The sequence below is a fragment of the Lutra lutra genome, chromosome 5 (assembly GCF_902655055.1).
Source record: "Lutra lutra chromosome 5, mLutLut1.2, whole genome shotgun sequence".
Taxonomy (NCBI): Eukaryota; Metazoa; Chordata; class Mammalia; order Carnivora; family Mustelidae; genus Lutra; species Lutra lutra.
In genome coordinates, this window is record NC_062282.1 from 643,471 (window position 1) to 662,522 (window position 19,052).

Here is a 19,052-nt window from a genome sequence, read left to right on the forward strand (position 1 = left end):
AGGCGTTCTGAAGAACGCGCTGTCCCCCGGGGAGACCCAGACCTACCCCCGCACCCCTGCTCAGCCCAGACGGCCGTGCCGGCGTGACTTCCCAAACACGGGAGGAATCGTGTTGATCACAGTCAACTCCTCCAGACGGCGGAAAGAGAAGAAGGAATGTTGCCCAACTCGCTTTCTCAAATCAACATTGGTCATCAAGGAACCAAAAGATGCGACCAGGGCGAGCCATCCTACGCCCGTGAAGACAGCGCAGCGCTGTGCTCGACGGGGGCCACGCGGCCCTTTCGTCCTGGGGCTGGTTTCTCAAGAGATCAACTTGTGCTCATTCACAAGAGAAAGCAGGATTTGTGCGTTTCTGATTACCTGTGTTACCTGTCTGTGCACGTTCACTGAGAAACGGATGTGTCCAGGGACACGCGCATGGCTCTCTGTCAGTTAAGCCTCCGTCTCTCGGTTTTTGGCTCTGGTCATGATCTCTGGGCCGTGGATTCCAGCCTGGCGTCGAGCTCCGCGCTCACTGGGGATGCTGTTTGTCCCCCTCCCTCTGCTCCCCCGACTCACGCTCACTCTTTCTAAAATAAAAATAAAACCTTAAACAAAATGGATGTGTCCCGGGGGCAGGACAGATGGGGACAGTGGTGGCAGGGGGACGCTCTGGCTCGCCACTGCAGAGCCGAGTACGGCTGACAACCTGTCCCCATGCCAACCGGCTGCGCCAAGGCAGGAGGTCAGCGGCCCGGGAGGCCCGGGAGTCAAGGTCCGGCAGGTCCTGGCTGCCTGGATAAAGCGTCTGCTGTCCCGCGGCGGGAGGAGACCCGCAGGTCCACGCCGCTCTTGCGCACAAGCCCCCGGGGCTCGGGGGCCATGGAGACCTGCCCCAACTGAGAAATCTAGCGACTGCCAGCTGATGCGGGGCCTGTGCCTGCGCCCGGTCCCCAGCCACGGGGTCTCCCGACGCCAAGGCACGCCCACGTGCAGACGCCCGGGGCAGTAGTTTCTTTGCTCCTCAGCCTGCTGATGGAAGGTTCTAGAATCAATTCTCAGACGCAGGAATGTGTGCTGCCCTCCATCACTCCACGCGGCCCCTGGCAGTGCTCAATAGTTATCCACTAACTGATGAGCTTGTCTCTCTGAGACGGGTCCTGCCGGAGGTGGCAGGGGGCGGCCCACCCAGTTCTCACTGATCCCCACATGGTGCGTGCATGCGTGTGTGTGCGTGTGCGGGAGCGTGTGTGAGCCCATGAGACTGAGCCACCCGGGCTCTGTCCTTCCTAGCGCACAGCCGCATCTTCTGGACATTAGGCACCATCCCGGGGCCCTCCTCCAGGCACCTCAAGCTCCACCGCCACCCGCCTTGCTGGGGTGCAGGTGGCCGCTGGTGTGGAATCCACTGGGTGCCTCACGGCCTCGGGAGAGCCCTGCCTCTTGCCTCCGAGGTGGAGACCCTGCACCCGGCTTGGACACGCCCAGGTGGCCCCAGGTGCTACTGGAGGTGTTTGGAGAGTAAACAGCTCTGTCTGAGCTAACAGGGCCACGGCTGGGCTCTGTGGCCGCCCACCAGCTGCTGGGCAGGGACGCGGGGTCCCGGGTCCAAGGAGCAGCCCCAGCTGTGGGTGGGGGAGGGACACAGGGGGACGGTGAGGTAGGACGGGGCCACGGAGGAGTGATGGATGCCCAGCGGGGTGTTGTGTGTCTTTTGCCTCGATTCCATGTAGCTCCAGCTAAGCATCGGGAGGGCAGCGGCTGGGCAGAGCCCCTGCAGTGAACAGCAGAGCACGCCGGCACCCGTGCCCTCTCCTCCCCAAGGGGTGGGGTCCCATGGAGCCCCCACCCCCGCCCGAGGCCATCAGGAGTCACCTGGGGACCAAGCAGGGTCAGCGGAGATCCCAGGGATTTCTGGGGCTTCCCATGTGCCCTCCAGCCCCCTGGGGCATGCAGACCCCACCAGCCCAGGAGAAACCGTAGCACCCTCAGGGTCCCACTGGGCTTGACCAGGGGCCTGGCCAGAGCCGCCAAGCCGCACAGGGGTACACCTGCAGGCCCCCAGCAGCCCACGACAGGGACGCTGGCCCGGGGCAGAGCCCCAGCCTGGCCCCTGGTGGGTGTTCTGCGGGAACAGAAGGGTCTGGGGGTGACTCACAGACCCCATGGAGCCCTGCCCGGACCGGGGCTGCTAAAGGAAAAACCGCTGGCTCGGAGGCGGGAGGTCCCGTGCTGCCCATGGTCACCCGATCCTCAGGGCCCTGGGCTCCCGCCACGGGGCCCACAGTACGGGGGTCGGATGCCCAGGGAGGGGCGACCAAGCGGGGGCAGCCCCGCACATGCCCCTCATCCTAAAGAAGGAGGTCAGCAAACCTCCTCCATGACTTTATTTCTGAATATGGTTGAGAAAAATATGCAGAAAATCCCCTAAGACTGATTTGTTTGGTGTCCACGAGGCTGTGGTGGCAACCATCCGGCTGTTCCCTTAAGGTGGCCACCGTGGACAGCCTCAGGACCCTCCAGAACCTTCCGGAGGCCACAGCACTTGCTCGGGCCTGGGGCAGGTCCCCAGGGGCGTGTTCCACAACCTCGGGGCAGCTTCACGGACCCTGGCAGAACCCTGGCCAGGGAGGGTGTCCTGGGGTGGTACAGCCCAGTGCCCTGGGATGGGGGTCGGAGAGACACCAAAGCACAGTGGGGGGGGCTGGCCTGGAACTTTCTAGGACTCCTCTTCGGACCCCCGGCCTCCCAGCAGGATCTGAGACGAGCAAGGGGACAGCGGGGTCTGGCATGCGGACAAAGTCTCAGAGGTGACCCAGGGACAAGGAGGCCTCAGGGGAGAGCAGGCCCCTAATGCAGAGGGCGGGGACACGGGTCTGACATTGACCCCACCTCCCGCAGTCCGTGCCTGCCCCCTACTGGCTGCCCTGCTCCTCGCTGGCACGGCCTGGGCCCTGCCCTCCGCTTCCCCAGGAGCCCGCAGGACAGGCAGAAGATTCCAGAAACCCAGCCTGGGCTGCACACAGACCCGCCCAGCCCCATGTGCCCGTGTGGACCGACACCACAGACCCTGAGGGCCGCAGAGGGGGCCAGGCCCACTGTCTCCACTCTGCACAGCCCCGACCTCTGGGGAAACGGGCAGCGTGACCCCCACGGCACCAGCTCCCGTCCCTCTCTTGCCCTTCTGCGGTGGCACCCCGGGAGAAGCCCTCGCCGGCTCTGTGGCCGGGCCCTGTTGCCCACGCTCGCTGGGCTAAGGCTGTTCCAACACCCCCGCACGTCCCTCACTTGGCCAGCTAGCTTCCGCTGCATGGGCTCCTGGCCTCCTTCCCTTCAGGACCCAGGGGCATCACCAGCCCTAAAGCCAGGTCGACAGGAGCCCTGAGGTCGGAGGGTGCCCGGTGGGGGTGTGCGGCTAACACAGGGCACTCGGTCAAGTTGGAATTTCAGATTAATACTGCACTTTGCTTTGGTGAGGTGGGTGCCACTTCTTGCTTATGCCAAGAATTACTCGTGTGTGCCGAGACGGCCACGCCACGGTGTCCCGTGCCGGCTGCTGGGTCTGGCCACGCTGTGCTCGGGGCATGAGGTGGGCAGGCTTGGCCTTCGGAGGTGGCCTCGGGTCCCCGCCAGCCTGCCTCTCCCAGGGAGTGGAAGATTTTCAGGTGCTCCCTGGACACTCTGCCCCGCAGGTCCCCTGGGGAGGGAATTAGGCAAGAGCCCTGCGTGGCCTGACTAGCAATTACGCTCCTGTTTTCCTCATGTTTTAGAGTCAACAGAATCTCCTGCAAGACAGGCAAAGCTGCCCCCAGCACATGCCTCCCAGGCGGGCTCCAGGTGCAAAGGACGGCCACAGCCGTTGCCGTGGAGCCGCCTGGCCGGTCACCTCGCCCGGGACTCAGCATCCAAGCAACCTTTCCTCCGAACGGAATCCCCTCCCACGTCCAGTGATCTGAGAGAAGCCATCGGGGCCTGGAGAGGGAAAGGGAGCAGGAGGCCCCTGTCTGTCTGCGTGGTTTTTTGTTTAGACAGAACACGGGTGGGGAAAAAAGAACTCGCCAAGCCCGCAGAGGAGCCCCTGCTCCTCCCTCCAGTTTCTCCTGCTCAGCAGGCGTCTGCCTCCTGCAAACCGTGCCCCGCACTGGTGGCCACAGGGCCTTTGCTTTTGGAGAAGGTACTTCTCTGGGGCTATCGTGGATGTGCTCCATGGCGCACAGCCAGCCACTCTCCACCATGTCCCCTCCACTGCAGGCACTGTCCACCCAACTCTCAGAAACCTGAAAACAAACCAGCAAACAGAAGTCCGTGTCCAGGAATGACCCAGAGCCGGCTCCCCTCACCACACCGTCCTGGACAACAGGACCGTGCCCACAACCTTGACAGCAATCGGTCCAGACAATCAAGACTTGGTCAGTGACCGCCCCACCTCCAACTTAGGACCAACCACTGAAGCCAATTCAAGCCCTAACCAACCGCACACCTGACCAGACCCAGACTCTACACCGTGCTCTGCCAGAACCCACCCTGGGCTGTCTGCACACCCAGGTCCCATCCTGACATCGGCACTGCCCCAGGGCCTTTGCACGGCTGCCCTCGGGCCGGACATCTGGGGAGCTTCGGACACATCTTCCTGGAAGTGGCCTTTGCACTCAGGGCCTTTCCTGGTGTTCCAGCCCATCATCTGAGCTCATGGTCGGGGCTGAGAGGGAGGGGCTCCCCATGCCCGGATCTGAACCAGGCCTGCCCCCTCGCACCGGGTTCAGGGCCTGACCCTTGGTAGGAGACACACACATTTCTGAGACGGTAGAATAGATTCTGCGGGGCCGTTTCCTGTGGCCACTAAAGCCACACGTCCTTCATTTGGGGTGGGCGGTGACTGCCACCTAGGGCTGAGAAACCCGTCCAGAATGCGACTTGCAGCGAGAAGCCCCAGCCCCATTCTCCAGGCGGTGCCCCACACCCGACGCTGCGACCCAGACCCACCAACTCTGGGGTGATGGGTACCCGCCAGGGCCTCAGCCATCCCCAAGCTCCTGTGCTGTGCCCTCCTCACACGGCCCTGCTCGTACTCCTCCGACCACCCACTACCTGCGGGGGACTCTCCTCCCCCGCCTCTCGGCCTGGGGGGCCGCCCTCTGCAAAGTGGGTCAGAGCCCCTTGCGGGTGTGCTGGCCCCTCCCAAGACGACCGCACACAGAGCCCCTTGTCCCCGGAGCTGGGTGAGCTCACACCTCGATGGGGTGCCTTGCTCTGCCGATGGTCCAGGCTCTCCCCCAAGCAGCCCCCGAGCCAGGCAAGGAGGGAAGAGCGCCGCCCACCGCACAGCAGCCGCCCACGGCCGGAACATGTATGTCGGCACACCGAACCCACAGACACTTTTGGCTCCGAACACAGCGAGAGACATGCACAAGGCGTGCTGTGCCCTTCCTGCCCGAAACCACCACAGGGGCTCTGGGCCGAGGTCACGTTCTCCGGCGCCGGCACGCGAACCGGGCTGGGCGTACAAAGCTACGAGGGACAGGTGGCCTGTGGCACAGCCCCGTGGGCTGCCGGCACCCTGCGTCCTTGGTCCTGCTCGGGTTCTGCCACGGACTCCGCATCAGTGTCCCCGCGGGGGCTCAACGCTGCGGTCCCAGCCAGGCCACCCTCGGGGGAGCACGGGGAGAGGAGTGGACTCTGCTGCTGGGAAGGTGGTGGCTGACGGGCCGACCCGTGGAGGCCCGCATTCCGGAGCACGTCCGTGCAGGTGCCCGAGAGGGGCAGGCAGGGCCGGCCACGTTGCTTCTGCAGGGGACACCATTGTGGGTCCTGTGGGGTCTGCATGGGGAGGGGGTTTTGGTTGAGCCGGTGGGGGGGCGTCTCCGTGGTGGCCGCAGACCCGGCACGGGCTCCAGGGCTTCCCAGGAGGCTGGAGGGCGGCCTGCACTCTGGGGTCGGGTCCCAGCCTCTGCCGGCCCCCACCGGCCGCTGGCCCCACTCTTCGCATGCCACTTACAGCTGTCACCGCTCCTCCAGATGGGGCCCAGCCTGCCCCTCCAGGGGCTGCCGGCCACAGCCCTGCGAAGCCCAAGAGAAGACCTCCATAGGCCTGGGCACTCACAGGGACAGCCCAGCTCCTGGGCTGAGGGTAGGCGTTCTAGGAGAGGCTGGGGGGCGCTCGTCCTCGGCTCCCTTCCCCCCCTGCGGATGTGGACAATGGGGGCCCCGGGACCGGGACACGCTGGGGGAGGGGTGGGGCTTTCTTCTGCTCTCCTTCCTCGCCTGCAGCCCCAGGGCCCAGGGAACATTCCAGAAACCGCTCCCAGGTGAGCCCAGCCAACCCTGCCAGCACCATGGAGAACCTGGACCTGTACCCCGGGGTGGCCGTAACCCAGAACCACAGACCGTGAGGCTCTCAGGGCCCTGGGGCCCTGCGTCTGACAGCCAGGTGTCACAGGGCCCCACTCCCCCTGGAGGCCACAGGGGACAATGCCCCTGCCTGGTGGCCCCACTCTCTGCCCTCTGTCTCCTTCTCATGCCATCTCTCCCCTGTGCATCTGTGCCTTCCTTGGTGTCTCTTAGAAGGACATCTGTTGTTGGACTTGGGACTACCAGGTAACCCAGGATGACCTCTTCACCTCCACGTCCCTAACCTAGTCACATCGGGAAGGACACTTCTTCCAGACTAGGTCCCGTCTGCAGGAGCCAGGAGCCAGGACAGGTGCGTCTCTTCTGAGGGTCACCACTCAGCCCACCACCAGCCTCCATGCGCACGCAGTGGAGGTTAAGGTCCAAACCTGGAAACACTTGGTTCCCAGGAAGGGGGCTCCAGGAGGGTCACACCCCAAAGTCCCTCCGCGCCTTCTGCACACAGTGGGGCCATCTCGGACAGTGAGACGGCTGGCAAGACCCCCCCGTTGCTGTCGCCTTCCCATTAACTTGCCCGGAATGCAGGGCTCCCAGCCACATCCTCATGGTTCTCAGTCATAAAACACGTGTCCTCAAGGGACCAGCTCCCAGGCAGGAGGTCCGTGGTGTCCTGTCCCCAGTGGGCACCCACCCACCATCGGGCCCTCCGGAGGGGCACAGCCAGGAACCCAAGTCGGTCAGGGCTGCCAGGGTGGACGGCCTCAGGCCACGGCAGGTGCGTTCCGGGAGTCCTGTCTCACACACGCACAGTCCGTGGCGGGAAGAGCTGGAGGAGCACCTTCCTGGGCTGCAGCTGGAGCCTGGCGAGTCTTCCCAAGGCTCGGGAGCCAGGCCTGTGACACCACTGTCCCCAGGGACAGTGACCCGTGGGCCCACACACAGAGCAAGGGCTGAAGGCAGAACATAGGGAGGGAGGAGGGGGCAGGGTGGAAAGGCAGCCTCATTCTCAGGAGGTCCCAGCCCCTGGCCGAGAGCGGGGACAGCAAGGCCTGGCCCACCTGGGACAGTGGCTCGCTCCGAGAGAGGTGGTCCGCAGAGGCTGGGCACAGAGGAACGGGGGTCAGGAAAGCTCCAGCTCCTCTCGGCAGGCGTCCGCTCAGCCCTTCGGCAGACAGCACGGCCCCTCCCACCAGTGGGCCTGCGTGCCTCAGGGAGGTAGCGCGTCCCGTGGACTCCCCCCAGCTCTGTCACGAGATGCATCTCATTCTGGCCTTCTGGAATACCTGGGTGGGCTCTGAAGCCTCCACAGCGCCTTCTCCATGTCCCCAGAGCCGCTTCTGATGCATGTGGCTCAGGCCACCTGTCCTGGGAAGGGCTCAACTGGGATGACCTCCGGCCGCTCAACTGGGATGACCTCCGGCCTCAACTGGGATGACCTGCCCGACAGGCCGCTGTGTGCCTGAAGACACCCACCCACCTCCTCCTCCACCTCCCAGGACGACCCTGAGTCCTAGCATGTCCAAGGCACGGGACAGGATTAATGCCCATGGAGCAGTTTGAGCCCAGGGGGCTCCGGGGCGGTCGGCCAGGGGCTCCCTGCTTCTCTGCCCCGGTCAGCACTCCCGAGGGAGCCGTCCTCACAGGCCTCAGGAACACAGTTCCGGATCAGGGCCTGGTTGCACGGACCTGAGGCCCACATCTGTGGTGGGCGGGCGAGCTCCCAGGGCTCACTGGGCCCAGGCCGGATTCACAGGTGCCTCAGAACCCTGAAGAGACGTGTGCACGTGGGAGCAGGTCCATACTTCCTGTGGGCCAGTGTGCGGGGCTGGGATGTGACCTCGTGATGGCTCCAGGGGGCACCCAGACCCACAGGACCGTATGCCCCGTCCTCCCGGAGTAGGGAGCCACAGGCCGGCGTGTCAGCTCAGGCAGGGGGCTCTCCCAAGGAGGCAGCCCCTGATCTCAGCCAGCTTTCCCTAGGTGGTGGCACGGGGGGCGGGGGGAAGCCTCTGAGGGGGGATCCTGACCACGGATCTGCCTCCCCAGGCCCCTCTGTGTCTGGTCACGCCTCAGGTCATTTACACCCCCAAGCCTGGCGGACAGGCCCGGGGAAGGAGGCTGGCTGCTGGCATCCCCTGCTCCCTTTAAGCCCCTCCCAGCAGCCCCCCAGGGAGGCAGAGGAGGGGGCTGACCAGTGTGTGCAGCGGGCCACCGCGCTCTCTGCTCTGTAGTCCAGGGGGATGAGAACAGTCAGGTCTCCAGGCAACAAGAGGCAGCGAGCTGGAGCCCGGGGCCCTGGGGAGGGCTCAGGTGGCCGGCGGGGGGAGGGCCGGGGGAGCCAGATGCAGGTGGCTGTGGGAGTGGGGCCTGGGTCCAGGTGAGGCAGGTGATGAGCCCCTGGCCAGGGACGGCCCAGGGTCCCTGCACGGGCTCTGATGGGCTCAGTGGGCTCACGGCGGACCGCGGTGAGGGGGCAGCTGCTGGAGCGTCGTCGTGGGGGGGCTGAGCTGACATGGGCCCCCCTGTCGGGACGGGGCTGGCGTGCACCGGCTGCATGAGCCCAGAGGCTTATCTTAGCTGCAGCGGACGGCAAGCACCAGCTGGGGGCACAGACAACACACATGCACTGTCGCATGTCCTGCCCCTGCTTCCCCCGAGGCCTGTATCTGTGGCCTGTGTCCTCATGTGGTCACCCCTCCGTGGCTCTGTTCATCACCTCTTAAGAGACCATCTCCAAGTGCAGTCTCGTTCCGAGATGCTGGGGTCAAGACCCCCAGAGCCTTCAGCCATCTGGGCTGCCCCACCTCCCCACGCCCCTGCTCACGGGCCGTGGCCTGGAGCACGAGCTTGGGTGCGTGCTCCCCTCTGCCCCCAGCATGGGGCCTGCACTGCACAATCCAGCAGCCCTTGAGCACATGTGGTGTGCTGGAGTTTCAATTCAAATCAGTTAAAAATGCAAAAAAATCTAAACCCACTTCGTGGTCGGCCACATTTCACGTGCTTCACAGCCACCCGTGGCTGGCACCTGCCGTGGGAGGCGTGTGGGACTGCTCAGGCCCCCCGGGCAGGGCACCACGCAGAGAGAAAGAAAGGAGCTTAGCTCTAAGTCACGGTCACTTTGTGCCACAGGGAGACCACGTGGGTCCAGCTGGAGTACATGGCAGCCGAGGACTGCATCGCCCTGGAGACACCGCCATTCCTCGAGCCCACGTGAGCATACCTGTCGTGTCCCTCCTGAGCCACACCCGCGCTGGCCTGCCAGCCCATGGGCCCCATTGGCCCCCAAGGACGGGCCAGCCCACGCTGCCGACCCGCACGGCCTCCACACGCTCCCCAGTCAGGGGCGACCCCACGGGGAGGCGTCTATCTCCGTCTGTCTCCCCCTCACTGAGCTTGTGGCCCACAGCCCCTCCATGCCCCCGGCCCTTCTGGCCGCTCCTGCTCGCTGGGCTACCAGCGCGGAGTCCAGAACACGGACAATCGGACTTCACCGGCCCATTCTGCACCTTGGCGGGTGGGTCCTGTGGGTGAGCCCGGGGAGGCTAGGAAGGTCCCCTCCCAATGCGGGGCGCGGGGTGCAGGCAGGAGACAGCCGTGGCGGGACACGCGCACCCCCAGAAGCGATTCCTGGACGGCAGGGTCTTCCACCGCCCGGGAAGGTGAGGCTCTGGGGAACACCCCACAGCACAGCGCTTGACGGAAAACAGGAGACGCACGGAGTGAGGACGCCCGCGTGAGCTCCGCTGCCCTTCTCCGGTTCTCGCTGGCACCAGGCCCGCATGCCCACAGTGGGTGTCCTGAGCCTGCTTCCCAAGCTCGGGCAGCGTGGCCAGCCCCTGCACACCAGGGTCCTCACAGAGGGCACCAAAAAGGACCCACCAGCCACCCCTGAGGGCAGTGCAGGGGTGCGGGCGGCGGAAGCTGGAGATGCCCAGTCCCACCGGTTCCGCGTCACCTCGGCCCCCAGGCCAGCCCCAGGGTGTCTTCAGCCACCTGGCCACTGGGACCCACTAATGTCCCCCATTCCAACCCGACTTTGAATGGCCTCCCAGCCAGGCCCTGCACAGCCCAGCCTGCCAGCGTTCGAGCATCGGTGTCCCAGGGACTGAACCAGAGAGGGGTGCATCCAGCCCCAGCTGCGCAGGGGTGCAGGGAGGCTGACTTCCCACGGGCACCTGCCGAATGTCGCCCAGGGAGCAGATGCCACAGCCCCGCGCGGCTGATTAAGCGCAAAGTCTCATTGTCCAGCATGTGCCCGGGTCACGGCGGCGGGGCCAACAGCTCACAACGAAGACACGTGGCAAGTTGCCCAATGGTGTTTCAGAAGAGACCGTCTGAGTAAACAGGAAAAACAGTCCCTAGTCCCAGCCTCCCACCGGCAGCCCGTCCCCGTTCTGCCACACACTCGCAGCCCCCGGGCCGGTCTCCTCTCTGAGCCTCTGAAGGCAGCAGGCGTCCCGAAGCTCGGCCACTTAAAACAGACTCCACGAGACTAGGGTCAGCCACAAACAGGACAGGTCGGGGATGCCCAGGCCCAGGGCACAGCGAATGTGCCACCACCACTGGGGCACACCTGCCAAGGCCGGGGGCAAGCCCCAGTCCCACGCGGCCCGCTCTGCTGTCTCCAAGGTGCCACAGGTCTCAGCCGTGGCCGGGGACACGTGGGAGCACCCTCAGCAGGGTTCATGGGGTGGAAGCCAGTCCCTCCTGCCCAGCGGCCGGGGAGATACAAACATGGGTTTCTGCTTCTCCACAGGAACAGCCAGCAGCGCGGCGTGTGGGAAGAACCAGAAACACCCAGCAGGGCTGGTGGACAAGTCAGCTTGGCCGTGGACACACTGGAGGCACTGGAAGCCGGACGTCTTCCTGCCTCAAGCTTTGCGTTCTGCTGGTTTTCTAATGCCTTCCTCTAAAAGCCAGAGCTGGAGAATAGAAATAAAGGCATTTTTACCCAGAAAAAGCACTTCTAATACCCTAAGAGATAAGGCTGAAAATAGCATGGACACCAGGAGAAAAAGTCACGCGTGCCGACGTGCGTGTGCACACGGACAGGCAGAGACAGCCCAGACGAGGCTTTTTCACGGGGACTATTTCTTTCCATTATTGTGACGGTTCATGGTACGGGCCGGCTCCCCTGGGCCTCAGCTCCCCTGGGCCTCGGTGCCCAGGTATGAGGTCAAACATCATCCTGGTTGTTTCCGTGAAGACGCTTCTTAGAGGCAATTCCCACCAGAGGTGACGAGCTCTGAGTCCCCCTGACGTGGGTGGGCCTCATCCAATCAGATGAAGGCCTGGCTAGAGCAGGGGCTGACCCCCCTGGGCAGGAAGGAATCCTGCCGGCAGGAGGCCAGTAGCCACAGCGGCCCTCCCTGGGGCTCGCCCAGCCCGCAGACTTTGGACTCACTAAGCCACAGGCGTGAACTAAGAAGCCAATCCTTGGAGTCTCTCTGTCTCTCTCGGCACACATCTCGGTGGCTCCACTCCTCTGGGTCTCCCCCATATACAGCACTTCCCCCATTTTCTCAGACTCACATCACGGCTCTATCACGGCTTCCGGGGAACTTCCTACAGCCCCTGATGCCCTGAGGCACCCGCTCAGCCCCCCGGGGAGGCACTGGGCCTGGGGCTGCTGCAGAAGGAAGGGTTCCCTGTGCCCAGCGAAGACAGGGGCCCTTGTCTTCCTGAGAGAGACAGAGGGGCAGAGAGCGCACGCAGGGGCAGGAGCCACGATGGGCAGAGACAATCCCAAGCAGGCTTCACGCCCAACGCGGAGCCTGATGTGGGGTTTGGTCTCACCACCCTGAGATCACAGCCTGAGCCAAAATCAGGAGTTGGACTGCAGCACCCAGAGTCCCTGCCTGACTCTTGTGGACACCGTGCAGGAGCCGGTCCACCAGGAGGCAAGCCCCTCCCCTGGCTCAGCCAGCGGGGGACACGCACACGTGTGCACACACACTCCTGGCTATGGTTGAGTCACAGCAGGACCACCTATGAGACCGTCTGGGGCCCCTGCTGGCCTCGTCCCCTGTGCGGGACTCAGGTCCCTCCACGGGCAGGAAGCTGGGTCCCCAATCCCCACCAAGGCCAACTCAGGCAAGAAGCCACTCCGTGCTGTGTCTGGAAGGGGGAAGTGTGGCCAGTGGCACTGTCCCCACGTCTAGGGACTGGACAGCACACTGAGCAGAGGGCCGACCCAGAAGCCCTCGTGGGGGAGGACCCATTGGCTGCAGGGGTCACCCTGGTGCCGTGCATTTGACCTTCCTTCAGACTGGAGGGCTCAGCCTCCCATCCTTCAGGAGAGGACAGCAAGTGACAAAGGTGAGAAGGGCCACGGGCCCAGCAGCCAGGACAGGTTGTCCCCCGATGTCCAGGGAGAAGGCCGGGGGGTGGTGGGAGGTGGGCTTGGAGTCCCAACCCCAGTGCGGCAAGCCCGGCCCATGGCCCCTTTTCTGCTCTAGGACCAGCCCGGAAGGGCCACAACCAGTGCTGCTTGAAACACAAGATCCCTGGACAAAAATATCTCCCACAAAAGGCCTGAACTCGTACCTTACAGAGAGTAATTAGATGAAAAGAACCCCTGCGAGGTCCCCGCGTGGCGAGAATGGATTTAATCAAAGTGGCCTCCTTGTCCTCGGGAAAACCGGACGCCAGGTCGCCTGGCTGGCCGGAAGGAGCAGGTCAGGGAGGGGACAAATTCACTTTCCTCGCACCCTCCTCTCCTGTTAGCTCTTCTGATTGTCGTAAAATCCATGTAACCTAAAACTTGAAACTTCCAGCCACTCTGTGTATACAGTGGCACTCAGCACGTGCACAGCATTGTGCAGCCGTCCCCTTCACCCCTCTCTGGGGCTTCCATCCTCATGAAAGCCTCTCTCCCAGCTGGTGTGCAGCCCCTGGCACCCACGTCCTCCCCTGTGTCTCTGTGGACAGGACCCCTCCCGGGACCTCCTGTGAGCCCTCCTGGTCCCCCGTGACAGCCCCTGTCACCAAGCACAGTGTCTGCAGGTTCATCTCTGCTGTAGCAGGGGTCAGGATGGCCATCCCTCCTTTGGAAGAAGGGACAACACTCCAGTGCGCGGACAGACCACGTCTTCTGTCCACCTTTCTGCCGCATCCCCCCAGAGCCACACGGTAGCCAACACCTGTGCACACACGTCGGGAACCCCCAGCCCGATCCCACGCTGGCATGGGGCAGCCCCCGCTCGTGGGGACGGAGGCCAGGGTGGGAGGAGACGCAAGCAGGGTGACTGGGGCCCCGGCAGGCCTCACACATGGGGCGGTCCCACTGGGGACCTGGGTCTGCCGCGCAAACCCCCGTGGTTAAGGATCCCCCGTGGTTAAGGATCCCCCGTGGCTGTGGATCTCGGGACACAGACTCACCGTGTGACTCTGATGTTTATGGGCATTTCGGGCCTCCACTGTGGCTTTACCCCATGGAAAAGCCGCCAGGGAGGGACGTGAGGGACGCGCCCTCGAGGGTTTTCGTCCCCGAACGAGGACCAGCAAGGGAGAGCTCCCTGGCCAAGGGACGGGGCCCAGGAGTGAGCGCTGAACAGAGCTGCTCCGTGAGAGCCAACGTGAGGGTCACGCTCCATGAAATATTTAAGTAAAAGGAAAACCGACTCTGCCCAGCCAGGTGGCAGCTTCTCCGACACCAGAGCTGGGCAACCTGCACCCTCACACCGGCCTTCCTGGGCAGCTGGGAGCTGTGTGGAGCCTCCCTCCAAGCAACATCGACCAGGGGAATGGGACTTGGCCCTGACGTGTGAGGGGAGCAGGAGTGTCCGAGTGGGGAGGGGGCCTCTCCCAGGCTTCACAGACCCACAGGCTGAGCCGGGGAGCCAGTTCCCCGGGGACAGCAGTGTCGGGGGCCAGCGGCATGCCTGACCACGGCTCCCGGACTCGTCTCGGTTTCTAGGCCCCCAGGTCCTGGCTTGTGAGGGGGTTTCCCGCTTCCGAGACACGATCCCTCTCTGCCCGCGCAGATGCTCAGGCTCTGTGGCCAGCCCTCCCCTCCCCCCGAGCCATGAAGATTCATGAAGAGCCAGACATGCAGTGACACACAGACACAGACAGGAGACACTCACAGGCACGCGGCTGTGGACACACACACACACACACACCCACACTGTAGTGTTCTGAACAACAGGCCTGTGTGACCGGCCTCCCAGGTGTCCTCTGAGCATCTGTGGCACTCTCACGTCCCCGCCACGTCGGCTCCAGAGAAACAGAGACGTCCCACCGGGGGCGGGGAGGCTGGAAACAGGCCTCCTGGCTTGATGCTGGGCTGCCCCGGCCTCCCCGGGAACCCGGGCTCACAGTGCCCGCGGACACAGGGGTGGGTGTGAAGTCCCATCCAGGGTCAGACCTCTGTCTGATTCCCGTGGACCCGCCCAGACCTGAGACAGGGAGGGGCTGAGGGGAGTCTGGCCTCCGGGGAGCTCCTGAGGAGTGTGGCCCTGAGGGGAGGGGAGGGGGCAGATGTGTGGCTGTGACCTCCCCGATGGTCACTGTCCTCACATCAGCCTCCTTTTGGACCAAGGATCCCTCTGCCTGCCCTCCCTGGGGGTGGTGGGGCGGGTCCTCCGGGGTCTTGATTCAGATCTGGGGTCCCTTTGTGAGCCCACAGAGTACTGGCACCAGGACCCGGCACCAGCGCCTTCTTGGGAAGTGGGGGACAGCCACAGCTCAGCCCCTCACCTTCTGGGACCTCACCCAGCCCCACTCGGCCCAGGCAGGCCCCCAAGCCCGTCGCCCTCTCGTCGGGCACCGCAGCCAGGAGGGGCAGGCAGGCGGCCTGGGGAGAGCACCCCGCCTCCTCTGGGCCAAGAAGCCTTCCCTCCCCCCAGCACAATCCCACCACCCTCGAAGAAGGATCTGGTGCGGGGCGTGTGCCAGGGAAATGCAGGCTCCCGAGGACACAGGGACACAGGGACCGGAGCTAGGGTCAACACCGGTCCCCCGGCAGAGAGAAGGGACGTCCCACTCCAAGCACTCGTTAAGCACAAATGCACAGCAAGCAGACTCACGGGAGGGGAGCTGGTCTGAGGGCAAAGTCAGCGCTCAGCCTGCTGATTCCCACCTCCCCCCCACCCCTGCCGCGACCCCAGGGGGCGGGGGGACCCTGACGCAGCTTGAGGAGCCTCTGTGCCAAGGGGCTGCACGTCCCCCAGCTTCGAAAGCCCCCTCATTCGCACACAGAGGCAGGACAGCCAGGCAGGACGGGGCCCCACCACGCAGAGGCCACAAACCCGAGCTGCTAAACTTAACTCACGTTGTCTTGTGGGCAGCTTCTCATCAAATAATCGGTCTTTTGTTCTCCTGCAACGGGCGCGGCACACAATCTGTTGATTGATTGCTGGCTGGAACCGTGCCCCCCTCCCCCCGTAAGTGCCGCCCCACTGGGTCAGCCAGGGACGAGGGCACAGCGGTGGCCCTGGCTCAGGACAGTCCCACTCCAGAGGGCTGGGGTGGCCCGAGATGGGGGGAAAGGGGGAGGGAGGGAAGTGTGATGCCCCTGGACCGTCGACCAACGAGAAGAGGTGAAGGCGGGAGTGGGCAACTGTAGGGTTAGGCGGGTTTCCCTGGCCCCAAACAGCCCCCGTCCCCCATGCACCACCTCGAGGACCCTGGGACAATGCCCTTCTCCCACGTCAGCATGAGCTCGGAAGGCAGAGGACAAGCAGAGACCTGAGAGTGTCTCCTGGCACCAGACCCTTTCCCAGGGGCACGGGTCAACATGCTGGAGGCCCAGGACAAGCAGGGCAGAGGGGGCCAGAAGGGGAGGATGAGGTTCAAGGAGGACCTGGAGGAGTGGGACCCTGCGCCCTGCTGTGGAGAACAACTCCACGCCGGGACAGGGCCCGCTGAGAGCCCGTGTTCCCGCGGGGGAGACCATGGCGGGGCCTCGGGGCCTTCGGACCCAGAAATAATTAGTTGTTCTGACTCATATAATCGATTAACAGCAGAATCACTGCTCACAGAGCAAAATATGAGGATGGCGCGCCCGGAGAAGGGGGGTACCGGCAGGAAGGTGCCCCTTTGCCTTGCCCGTGGCCACACACAGCCCTCCTAGAGCCCGACAATGGCTCCCAAGGTCAGGAGGGCGATGGAGAGGGGGCAGGACCTGGGAACCAGGTGCCAGCAGGTGACAGGTGCCATGGCCACACCTGCCCTAGGCTCAGAGCAGAGCTGTCAGAGACACACCCCCCCAGTGCCCACTACGTGTCTGGACCAACGCAGTCCTTGAGAGAGGGTGTGTGGGGTGTGTGTGCACGTGCACACACACATGTACCCCCAGTGCCCCAGAAGGTCTGCTGCTCGTGGGGGAAGCTCGGCTCAGAGTTCACCCCAATGTTAAAGAATTTCCCAAGCAAGTCAACAAAGGCCTTGTCGGAGAGAGTCTGAAACCCCTGGAGCTCTCAGCTCTCTGTTTACAGCAGGTCCTCACTGCCCGCACCGGAGCCCCTACGTCGGGGCTGGGGGGCAGAGGGACAGCCACCGACCTAGCTGACCTGAAGGAAACAACAGGGCTCCTGAGAAGCTGAGGGTGGTTGAGATATCAGCCCAGAGGTGAGGGCTTTGGCCCCCAAAGGCGCCGGCCGCCCACAGGCCGGGGGCAGCTGCGGGACCGGCTGCCCCCAGGAGTGGCCTGAGGCTGGAGGGCAAGGGCCGCTCAGAATCCAGTCAAACCTGGAGCTGCTGGAAACCTGCCTTCGCCTGTCCTCCTGTTGGCGCCCTCCCCCACCCACGCTGTGGGGCGACGAACTGTGCCAGGGGCCACGGTCCATGCACCCCCCCAACCACTCCCAGCACACGGGCTGAGGGCAGGGGTCCCCGAGGTGCTGGCGGGCACTTCTTAGTGCCTTTGGACTACAGTCCTTAAAACCAAAGGAAAGTCGGAGTAGAGGTTTGGCGATTAAAGGCATGGGTGTGGGGAGTGCACCGGGGGCACACGCCAAGTGAGCAACCAGAGGGCTGTCCGGGTCCCACCGACTTGCTGAGCCCTGGGCATCTCCCCAGACAGGAGGAGCCCCAGCGTTTGGGGGGTCTCCGGCACACTGGCAACGGACGCCTGGGGCTCCAGGGACAATGAGGTCAGACGGTGCCGGGAGCTTTCCCAAGGGCCCAGGGAGTCGAATCCTGCTCCAGGGCGCAGGGCAGGGTAGAAATGGGGGCATGGGGCCGTCGGGGCCGAGGCCCCGGTCCCCAGAGGAGCCCCCAGGACACGCCCCGCACCAGCTTGACCCAGCGCTGACGACGCAGCCACCGCCGCGGTCTGCAAGGCCAGGGACCCGGGCAGCGCTCGCACCAACCGGGGGGCCTGGTCGGCGACGCCCCTGCACGCCCGCTCGGCTCTGCCGCACCGACGGGGAGGCCGCGCGCCCTCGATGGGCGCCCCGCGTGGCCCACACCTACCGTAGCGGCTCGGCTCGCGGCAGTAGCGCAGGATGGGCAGCGCGTCCACCCTCGGCGTCTCGGGGGCGGCCGCGGGGTCGAGGAACTGGCTGCCGCCGCCCTCCGGGATGGGCCCCGCGTCCCCCGCCCCCCTCGCCGCGGGGGTCACCACGAAGCGCTGGGACATGGTGGCCGAGCGCCAGCCCCAGCCTCTAGATCCCCGGGCGCCAGCAGAGCTGCGGGGCTCGAGCCTGGCCGGCGCGGCCGCGGGCGGGGCCCAGGTCTGAGGGGGGCGGTCGGGGGCGGGGCCGGGGCCGGGGCGGGGCCGGCGGCGGGGGAGGACCCGCCCCTGGGACCCGGCGACGTCAGGCACGGAGGGGGCCAAGGCGCGCGGAGGAGGGGACCTGGCGGGGTCCACTAGGAGAGCGGCTGGGGGACAGTCACTGGGGCATGGGGCACACTCCGTCCATGAGGCAGGAAGCCTCCCTGTCCAGGCCAGAGTGTCCCTTCGGAACAGCAGGGTCTTGGGGGCCTTGCTCTAAGACCTTGGAGACACCCCTCCCCCAACCCAGGCAGCCGGGTCAGCGCCAAGGCCTGGGACACCATGCCGGCGGATGCTGGAGACCTCTCCTTTCTGGGACAGTGACCACCCCCAGCGGCAGAACGGCAGCCAGGGGCCAGGTGCCAGAGTTTCAGGGAGTGAGTGAAGGCAGCAGCCTCCTGGACCATGGGGTCTGGGCCACGCACCCTCTGCTGGGCATGTTCCCATCCCCCTACTGTGGCCTCTTGACCGTTAGGTGTTCAGCAATTGGCCCAAGAGGTCAGGCAGCTGGCCTCAGACTTCTACCCGGATGGAGGAGAGGTCGGGAAGGAGTGGGTGAGACCAGGAGGTCTGGGAACGAGGCGCCAGACAGGAAATGTGGCCAAGAACTAGCCTACTCTGTCTATGGGCACCACAACACAAGTCCCAGCCACAGGCTAATTTTGTGTTAATGTTGCTACTCCTTCATGATTTCGGTGTAGCACTTTACAATATTCAACATCTTCTGCACATTCATTTGCTCAACAAATATTTACTAGTGCCTAGCTACGCACCCTGCAGGTATCAGAGAAGACAGAAATCCCTGCCTCCATGAAGCATGCATTCTGGAAAGAGGCAGAGACAAGAGCTGTGAGGAAGAAGCAAACAAAGAAGGGGTCTATCTAGGGGAAACTGTGAGTGGGGTGTCCAGGGTGCTCCCAGGAGAAGATGATCTTTGAGCAATGACTTCAAGAAGGTCAGTGATCAGCTGTGTGTAATTTCTACTCATTTGCTTCATGGTGCA

General features: G+C 64.4%; 1 protein-coding gene across 2 annotated transcripts in view; it reads right to left on the reverse strand.

Annotated features, from left to right (window-relative positions):
- SLC12A7 (solute carrier family 12 member 7) overlaps positions 1-17,929 on the reverse strand; it is a 67,393-nt gene extending 49,464 nt beyond the window's left edge. For both annotated transcript variants that reach the window (XM_047730944.1, XM_047730943.1), the window contains exon 1: positions 17,749-17,929. In XM_047730944.1, coding sequence (XP_047586900.1) covers positions 17,749-17,914 — 166 coding nt within the window. In that variant the 5' untranslated portion in view covers positions 17,915-17,929. The remainder of the gene's footprint in view (positions 1-17,748) is intronic.
- Positions 17,930-19,052: the final 1,123 nt, after the last annotated feature.